Genomic DNA, 10,385 nt, shown 5'->3' with positions numbered 1-10,385 from the left:
TTTAAAAATTAGAACAATTTAGTTCTTTCACAACATTTAAGACTTTTATAAGTTAAAAAATCATTAACTATTGTACTTTTAACAAAATTCAATTGATATGTTACAATATATAAATGGCACCTTAACAATATTTACACTGACTATGGTGGTCTCTGAGATTTATCGTGTTCTGTATTGTGAAGCAATACAAATTTAAACTTGGGGAAAGAGAACAGGTATTCAAACTTTTACAACAGAAGCCTGCAATAAACTATAATTTATAGAAGTAATAAAATGAGATTAACATCATTAAGGGGCTTTTTCTATTTAATCTACATGTGAAAGAGATTATATGACACAAGACAACAAGGAGGAATCATTAGAAATTCCTTGGTTAAGAAGAAATCAGTTTGTGTTGGAGGCTAGCACACTCAGTAACCACCATAGTACATATTTACAAGACGGTCTGTACACTATACAACGTATGGTATGTCAGCAGTTGGGACACCTGCTGTTGGGTGAGGGTGGGGGAGGGAGGGGATGGAAGTATGTGGAGGATGAGGGAGAGGGTGGCCCCGACGAGTGGGACCGGGGGGTGGGGGGTGGTGGAAAGGGGTCACTATCGCACCGATAGTTGGAGTCACTCTCGTCACAGACGTCTGTACTGCAGGGCGTCGGGGGCGGGGGCCTGTAACGGGGACAGCAATACTCCTCGCGCTGTGCCGTAGTGGCGGGGGACGGTGGAGGGTTCAGAGGATAGCACAGCAATGAGGCCGAGCTGGAGGCTCCAGTGACGTGGCTACGGTCATAGCTGGAGCTACTGGTTCCGTTAATCGCCGTCATCCTGACAGCCGGGGCAGGCTTCGGTATGGTAGGTCCGGTTTTGGGCACCACCCGTAACGGCTTGGGGGACAGAGGGTCCGCTGCAGAGTCCTCACAAGGCAGCCCTGGACTGGCCGGGGCGAACCTGCCGTGCAACCGTACTTTTTAAGAATAACCTCCCCATTATTTAGACAAAATTTAAAAATATTTTATCATACAAATTAAAAGTAACTCAGCCTTTACCTGAGGTAACATTTTTCATTACTTAAGTGTTACTTGTAGTCATCATATCTATTTAACAAACTTTCTAGGCATTAAAGAATCCCCTAGACAAGAAAATACAGCAGCTTGGTTTTAAGGGCTTTCAATATGGATAAGAAATTATAAAATGTGTATTAATTTTCTTGTTTAGTTAAAACTTAAATTCAGGACTTTTTGGATCAAATTACCTTTGTACAAAAACTTAGGGGAAAATAATTTCAAGTGCCATGCATGGACGTCTTGTTATGTTTTTAATAAGACGATTAAACTCTATTTAGCACATTTGACATTAACACTTTGATTCTATAGTCCACTGGGAGTTATACCTCTCCTGGCCCAGGTAGTGTTTTACAAAATAAAGGTTTTAGCATGATAATTATACAGGGTGTTTACAAACTATCTAAAAATCTTTTGGGGGATTTGTTCTCTGGGCCAGGCAACCAAAAATAAGTATTATATGACAGACACAACATGGGTAAAAAATGCTGTTTTTCATCTGCCTGTATGTGTGATTTTATGTTTTATTTCAAAGACCAGTAAAGATTAAAAAAATTCAAATTAGACACAATTATTGATCTTGCCGTCTCAAATCAAGAAAAAAATCAATATATGATTCTCATATCGAATTTCAAGATGACCGATGTTATTTATTTTTAAAACTAATCAAATAAAAATTAATAAGATTATGAAATTGTTTTAGTTGTAAAAGTTACTAAATTTAATTTAAACATTTTGAGACCTAAAATGTAACAATGGTGATGAAATAATGTAAATATTAAGCTTTTAAATGTTGTAATACACATCAAAACTTTCATTGTTTTTTTTGTTGTTGCAAAACTTAATGTAATGCATCCTTAATCAATGCATCCAAAACCTTCTTTGGATTTTCCAATATCAAAAGCCAAAGTAAGGAAAAAATTTCAAATGCAATTTCAAAAGCAGAAAGAGAAGCAGACATTCTAACTTTTATCATTAACAACTTGACCTCTTTTCAAGGTCTAATCATCATGTCACTTTCCACATTCTATAGTTGTCAGGGCTTTGATCACAGTACTTTTTCTGTTTTGATTACTCTCACAATGAGTCAACTGATTGATCCAACCTTGGAAGATTCAGATGAATGAACGGGAATATATTTTACAAGTTTCTGCTCATTCCACAATACAAAGTGTGATGAACATTATCATTCAAGATTCTTAAAGAAACCAGATTAAATAACTCTATCACTACACTGACCTTTTCTTGCATCGGTAGAGAGCGGCAGCGAAGGATGCCAGGCAGGAGATGGAGATGAGGATGTAGAGTGTGACGTGGCCCTGGGGTGGGTTGCTGACGAACCTGGGTGGGGGGTGTGTCTGGCAGGCTAGAGGGCTCTCGTCTGAACCATCAGGACAGTTGGACCAGCCATCACAAACTTCTGTTATCGACACACAGGGCCCACCCAGCTTACACGGGAACAGTGAGGGGGACGAGGTCGTACAGCAAGAGATCTCGTCTGAGCCATCAGGGCACTGCGAGTTGCCGTCACAAAGCCAGCTCACATCTACAACACACACACACACGTTAGGTTAGGTTAGGCTAGGGTAAGTTAGGTTAGGTTAGGCTAGGGTAAGTTAGGTTAGATTAGGTTAACCACTTCTCAGATGATCTGCTACACCAATCATTTGTTAGAATAATCTTCTTCTTGATATTTGTTTACTGGTTCGTACCAGATATTTTTTTATGAGACATGTTTTGGTTACATTATGAAGAAAAAAATTATATAACATAGTAAACAGGTATGTAAAAATCACAGTAAAGAAAGGTTTTTAAAAACTATGTAGATTTCTTGTTTATCTTGAACAGCCTTTTTATTAATTTCTAAAAGTATCTACTGTGGTTAGGAAATTAACAGGAATTAGAATTGATCAACACAGGCACAGTAAACAGCATTAACAAGTTCACAACGACATGTACCCCTTTGGGTACATGCGATCTTTCACAATTGCCGTTGTGTACCGGGTACACTTCAGATTTTCCAACCTGTGCCCAGATTTATATGCTGATTGTCAACTGCACTTGTTCTACTATGATCCTGAGTTCCTTCAGGATGCCATTTTCCAAATTAACACTGACCTTGAAAAGATCTCGTCTTGGACCTCCGAAAATAACCTCAAACTAAACATAGGGAAGTGTCTGTGTTACATATAGCACCACTAGACCACATACAGACCCTCAGTGAGAGTGGTTTAGAGGTCACTCTTGGTGGCGAGACCCTATCAATTCGTGATAAGGTCAAAACTCTCGGAGTCGTTTTAGACAGTGACCTCTCTTTTGCAGACCATGTGTCTCATAATATCCAGTGCTCCATTGGCAGGCTGAGGGGTTTGGTTCGGTTTAGAGGTTTGTTGCCTGTGCCTTTAAAACTCTAGCTCGTGCAGACTTCAGTCTTATCAGTTTTCTATTAATGTTACCCTGCCTATGATAACAGTATCGTCATGCACGACGCTCAGAGAATTCAAAAACTCCCAAAACACAAAGCTGAGGTATGTGTTATCTCTGAGACGAAATGATCATGTGTTACAGTATCGTGATGCTGTTAACATGCTTTGCATGTGTGACTTCAACAAGCTATTGACAAACTCCTCCCACTCAGGGAGCCCAAGTACCTGAGTGAGAGACTGCGGTATCGGGATGAAGTCTCGCAGCCGCAAGTGGATGTTTCACTTCCATAGAGTAAGGAAAAAGTTTTTCCTATTTTGGGCTGACATTGTATAATGACCTGCCTGGTTTCTTGAAGTCTCTTTCCATTAGTTCTTTTAAAAAGAATGTAAAAGTCACAGTTAGATATTAAGATTTGTCCCGAAAACCTCTTTGTAGTTGAGGAACGCTTGTATACAAAGGTATTATAATTTATTTAAAACTGACAGACAAGTCACGTACCAATACACTGTCCTGAGTGACATCGGAACTGATGCTGGGTACACTCGGGGCAGCCCATCTCATCGCTGCTGTCAGGACAGTCGCTCTGGCCATCGCAGCGCCATGCAGAGGGGATGCAGTCAGCCGAGGGTGCGCCGCAGGTGAAGTGATCGACTCCACAGGCAGGTAAGGCTGAGCAGGTGGCACGGTCCTCGTGTAGTATTAACCCCTGGGGACAACTGCACTCTGTGGATCCGTGGGGCAGCGGCAGGCACAGGTGAGTACAGCCTCCGTGATTCGTCAATGGCCCACACGGATGGTTTGCATTTTTCTACACAATATAAATAAAATTTACGGAGCGAAAGAATCACACACCTCAGTTGATCCGTAATATTATAAGGTGGAAGTAAACCACACCAAGTATCTCACAACAGGCCTTGTTGAGGTTGGATACAAAATAAGTATATAGCTCATTACATTCTTGAGAAACCTTGTGGACAGATATACAGACTATATGGGAAGGAGATTATTACATTTCTCCTTTAGAAAAAAAAGAAATTGTGTGAGCCTACTAAGAGAGCACCTTCAACCACGCTCAGCCAATTTCATGGTTGTACATGCACCATCATAGAACTCAATATTGTCTTTGAAGAAATGAACTTTCATGCAAAATGTAAATTCTACAGATGAAATATTTCTCCATATATCTTGCCATGTGATACAATCATATTTTTTTCATTAAGGTGCATTTCACAACCATTGACTGATTAACAATTAAAATTCAAATATTTTTACCCTCAGGTACCGAATTAATGTTTTATTTTGCAATGGAAATCATTGTGAGTGCTTAGGGTCAACTAAAAATATTAAACTACCATATAACATGATGAAATTGTATTTTATTATCTTATATTTTAAGTATTCAGGTGCCTAGCAATAACTAAATTTATACCAGATCTACCACTAGAATAAAATTATATGGTATTAGCTTGCTTTGGCCATGCCCAATTATAAAGGTTAGACCTTCCCACATAATTTTCTTAAATTTCTCCATTGCCAAGAAATTTTTCTTTCTTTTACTACTACTTCCACTCAAAAATTCATCATCAAAGATACCACCGCTCTTAATTTTTACTATGTTGTCAACAAAACTAGTAAAACTCTCAGAAAAGAATTTTTTTTAACACAATATTATTTACGGTAACTAATAAAAAAAAAAAAAAAAAAAAAAAAAACCAGCAGATGACACAACAATCAATTTTGAGAGTCGAACAGCTTCAAAATTGAGCATGTTATATTTTTTAACTGACCAGCAATATAATAGTATAGACAAATGCTAAAATAATCTGTATCAGGAATATTTTTCAACTCCAAATTTACGAACTTGGCGTGAGATAGCACTTGCACTCGATTAGTTGGCATCACTTGTTTGTGATGCTAACTGATGAGCAATATACGCCACTGGTAACCAATAGGTTAAATAATACCACCAAGTTACCAAACGATGATGTATATATTGACATAGTAGTTCGACTACATGTTTTAATACAGGGTTAGCCAATGAAACGGGAAGATTGGAGATGGCCTTGACAGTTGGAATGTGAGTGGTGGGGGTACTAGTGGCCGGCTCCTTTCTACCTGCGTGTCCCGCCATTTAGTTGAGATAGATCGTTGGACGGGTGAACATCGCGGCTACGCGGTTAAAGCGTATTATACAAATGGTGAGAGTTTGGTGAAAAAGCGACGTGCTTTTCTACGACATTTCAACATTCCGCACAACTGGTCTGTTCCTTCGGATAGCGCAATTCGTTCGTAGATAAACAATCTTGAACAAACTGGATCAACGTCTAAAAAAATAGGGGGAGTTCGAACCCCTCAAAATGTCACTACTGTTCAACAGGTAATGCTCATAAGTCCACGCCGATCTGCCAAACAACATGCTCTACGCCTTGGAATAAGTAACACTTCGGCGAGAAGAATTCTTCATCAAGATTTAAATTTTCACCCATAAAATCCAAATAGAACTATCTCTGCCCTAAAAAAACGAATTCGGGACGAAATCGAAGGAATACCAGTCAATATACTGCAAAATGTCATGAGAAACTTCCAGGCCCGGCTGCAGCAGTGCATAGATTCCAATGGAGGACATATGACAAGTGTTATATTCGAAAAATAATTTTTTCACTTATTGTACAGTAAATGGCTAACTTTTTTCTTTATATTTATAACATTTAAATAATTAAATTTATTTTCTTAAAGAATTAGTTACTTATTTAAATCTTCCTGTTTCACTGGCTAACCCTGTATATCACAAGTTAAATTCTTGCATACACAAGTACAATCAGTTTGTTCACTAATTTATTTACTCTGCTATTTTCTCGTTGCGATCATGGTTACCAATAAGATCAAGCAAAAATATTTGCTAACGATCAGCCAAATTTTACGGAGTGACATGCACTGTCATCAAACTCAGTGTTGCCTATATAGAAATGAAGCTTCGTCCAAACTTTCAATAAATTGTATAGGTCAGTTCGTTTTTGGAATATCGTACGAACAGAGAGACAGAAATGAAGATTTCCAGCTGCACGAGTGATAAGCTTTGCTAATGCTTAGCCAAAAAAATTACAAAAAATAAATAGTACTAATTGAAGTTTCTAAAAAACTTACAATGTTTGTGATGGCCACCAGGTCGGTAAGGTGGGCCACTTTGGACATGATAACCTCCCGGGACAGTCCCGTGTTCTTGTCCACTCGCTCAATCAGCTGTTGATCCTTGTCCATCCAGTACAGGTAGTTTCCCAGCACCGCCAGACCTGACACCTGGCTCAGCTGACTCGACACCACTGTTCGCCTGCCAAATAACATATTTCCTTGTATTTTTATAGATTATCTAACAACAATTTGAATATTTATTGGGACGTTTTCATGCTACTTCATGCATTACTTTGTTTGAAGTTTATTTTTGACGATTGAAGGACTGTGAAGGAAAAAGAATTTTTTCGGACTTTTGCCATCGTTCCGTGAAACAAAAAATTAGCAACACTACGTTTCGAGATCTGCAAACTAGGTTAAATAAACAAATCATACCAGAGCGTTGTGACACGCATAAGTCAGGAACCACAACCATCATGTTGTGTGTCAATTTCACTAACTCTAAAACATGCACTTAATAAACAACTAAACACAACAGTAATTATTAAAACTGAACCCAGAATACAGGTCACAATACGTCTGCATTCATCGAACAACCACCTACGACTGACCAGAGGCCAATAGCAAATGGCGATCGTCACAACAAAAAGAAGATGGCGGCAATAAAAAGAAAGGGGAACAGGAATGGGTCTTTTTTTTATTATTGGTTCATGCCTAACCAAATACACAGTTGGTTAAGTAACTTCTTAATGCTTCAAGTAATGCTTGTCTATTGACACAAACTGTGAGCTGTCAAATTTTTAAAAATATATCCTATTTGTACATAGGATTCCTATCAGTGGATTAAGCTCAAAGATTACAGTAGAGATATTGCATAAAAAACCACACTTTACTAATCATAATAACATTATCGAAGATTTACAAAATCTCAAGAGCTTTTATATTAAGCCTGATACTCCAAATGGATTATTTATTTATCTACTAATCTACAAAAAAAAAAAATAAAGCTCTACAATTTATTTTGGAATTTAAGTACAAGAGTAATACTTAAGTAATCAAGTAATTTATAGCAATACTAGAAAGTAATAAAGGATCAGGAAGAAGTATTAACTTGAAGAAATAATTAGTTTTACATTGTCACTGTATTGATCATTGCACGTGATTGTTAAGTTCCTCTGATAATTATTATCAGCTGTAAATCTTGAACTGAAAGATAATCATACATGTTTTTTCCTGTGAGATCAGCAACGTTGATACGCTGTTTTGTGGACCAGAAGATAAGATCATGGTCCTTGTCTACAGCCAGAGCTGTCACCTGGTCCTTCTCTTCAGCAATCACCAGTCTCTTCTGGCCGTCCAGCCGTGACCGCAGCACTCGGGACTTGACACCGACGTCCGTCCAGAACAGGAACCTGCATCGGACAACAGAGAACACATATAAATCTGAGTTGTTACAAAATAACCCTACTTTTAGTGTTTCTTCTATATTACGCCTTAATACGTTATGATGAAATTATAGAAACTTAGATTGTAGTGTCTCACAATAAGATCCTACCAGTGGCGTAACTAAAGTTGGGAAGTAACTTATACAGTAACTAATTAACTGCATGATTTTCTTTTAATACTAATTATTTATAATTTATAGTCAGTACATATGATCCCATAAGAAAGTGGGAAAAGCCAGGCTCGGCACGTTAACTGACTATGCTGATATTGCAAACATAACAACAAATTAAATCTGAAATTATTGCGATTGCATCATGAATCGCAATAACCTTTTACTCTTCTCTCCTAAGCGTCTCCTAACTTACAATAGTACTAATACTGACTAACCCTTTGTCGGGGTGCAGTGCAATGTTCCTCGGTTTCTCCCCGTTGGCACCTCGCACTACGACTCCCAGAGCCGAACCATTGCTGAGTCGTGTTACGTTGATTGTGTCGCCCACAGCACAGCTCCAGTACAGCAGGCGGGTGTAGGGGTCGATGGCGAGGTCGTAGGGATGTTGGTGGACCGCCCCACCCCCCGCCACAACGATCCCTACTGAAGATCCGGTGTCTTGGGATCGCCTGATAGACTGCGTGCGACCGTCAATCTGATGACAACAGTTCATCATTAGACGTACTGTAAACTATAGGCTAAGTCATAGGTAGGCCAACAATTATAAATTATAAACTACTTACCCAATATAGAAACTGTTTCACTGGGTCAAATTCAATGGCTCGTACATTTTTCAAATTTTGGATTGGTAAAGGAACATCAGGGCAGTCATCCGTTTCCCATATTAGTCTATTGATACTGTTTCGTTGAGAATATAGCAGGAATGCTGTTGGTGCTGAAACAAGTCAATAAAATCAAATTAGTAGACACAACTATGTGTTACTGTTATACATGGTATAAAAAGTCCTGCAAAGGCTTGATAATTTCCGAACGATTACAAGTAAAGCAATAAAACTTGGTACATCATTACTGCACCTATAAACGTAATTTTTGAAGTAACTACCATATTTTTGTCATGTCAGGGGGATGGCCCACAAGGACTCATAAGAAAACCTTAAATAAGAGCACAGGTCAAGTAGTGCATAAAATAACTTACAGTAAAAACTCCTTTTAGACCATTCTCCATTGAATGTCTACTACCCTAAAACTATTTCTTAAGTCCAGTATTCATTTACTAAGTTTAACTTTCACAACTTGAGCAAAGACAAGAATATTAAACCATCTAAAACAGGACCTACACTGTAAATATTTTAAACTTTAAACTAGCATAATTTTTTAAAGAGTGAACCCTTTGAGGTTGATTGAATTTGCGGCATTATACTCTACTAATAAAGACCTTTAATTTTATTTACAACTCGACCTATGCTCTCACTTAAGATTTCTAACTCTTTGCGGGCCATCTTCCTTTTATGAGCACTTGGTGTGATACCCTCCTGATAACACTGTCTACAACACGTGTTAGAGTTTGTGACATGTTGTGATACCTTGGCAAGTCTTGTTGTGCAGCGTGTAGTGTGTGGGACAAGCACAGTGTCGACTACTGTCCCCCGGCCGTGCCAGGCACAGGTGACTGCAGCCTCCGTTGTCTCCCGCGCACAGATTCCACCCCAGCTGTCTACTAGTATGGAACACTTGTAGGTCCGTCACGTGGTCCAGCTGGCGGTGAAGCAGTGTGCGGTTGGCGCCGTAGTGTTTCTCCACCCGTTCGATACTACCGCTGTTCCAGTCGGCCCAGTAGATGTAGTCCTGCAAAAGCATCAGTGAATGACATTTCCTTCACTGACCATCTCTAAATGAAATGAATGTAACCCCAATAATAGTTGTATGCCCCAATTCCTTTTATTAAACTTCCAACAGTCTTTATCAAAGGTTTGGTTGAATACTTTAGAAGAACAAACTGTTTAATTCAAAAAGATCTGATTTATATTATGGACGAGGTTCAAAGTAGCATCACACTAATTCATCCAGAACTTGAACGAAGCAAAAGAGGTTTTAAAATGTGATGCATCATCGGACTCAAAAATTATTTTTCAAAAACAAGTTTATCTAATTTCTGACTTTATTACTGTTCTTGATGAATATGCTAATAAAGAAGTTTGTCTATTGTCTATAAAATTGTTTATTTCTACCTAGTAAACTTATATTCCCTGTAATACATATCAATTAGTGATGGGAGAATCAAATACTTAAAAGAATCGAATACAGTGTATTCAAAAGCAAAAGTCCCCCCGGAAAGGCCAGATGGCCAGATCTGAGTCAGCCTCTCCAGTCA

General features: G+C 38.5%; 1 protein-coding gene across 1 annotated transcript in view; it reads right to left on the bottom strand.

Moving 5' to 3' along the window:
- Nucleotides 1–10,385, bottom strand: part of LOC124363739 (low-density lipoprotein receptor-related protein 6) — a 32,987-nt gene continuing 22,602 nt past the window's right edge. Inside the window, exons 17-24 of the mRNA XM_046819000.1 lie at nucleotides 9,598–9,859; nucleotides 8,797–8,948; nucleotides 8,449–8,708; nucleotides 7,839–8,027; nucleotides 6,631–6,814; nucleotides 3,985–4,294; nucleotides 2,299–2,605; nucleotides 1–946 (exon numbers count right to left, since the gene is read on the bottom strand). Coding sequence (XP_046674956.1) covers nucleotides 472–946; nucleotides 2,299–2,605; nucleotides 3,985–4,294; nucleotides 6,631–6,814; nucleotides 7,839–8,027; nucleotides 8,449–8,708; nucleotides 8,797–8,948; nucleotides 9,598–9,859 — 2,139 coding nt within the window. The 3' untranslated portion in view covers nucleotides 1–471. The remainder of the gene's footprint in view (nucleotides 947–2,298; nucleotides 2,606–3,984; nucleotides 4,295–6,630; nucleotides 6,815–7,838; nucleotides 8,028–8,448; nucleotides 8,709–8,796; nucleotides 8,949–9,597; nucleotides 9,860–10,385) is intronic.

The sequence above is a fragment of the Homalodisca vitripennis genome, chromosome 5 (assembly GCF_021130785.1).
Source record: "Homalodisca vitripennis isolate AUS2020 chromosome 5, UT_GWSS_2.1, whole genome shotgun sequence".
NCBI classification, from domain to species: Eukaryota; Metazoa; Arthropoda; class Insecta; order Hemiptera; family Cicadellidae; genus Homalodisca; species Homalodisca vitripennis.
The sequence above is the reverse complement of the archived record's forward strand: the minus strand, read 5'-3'. Positions and strand labels throughout refer to the sequence as shown.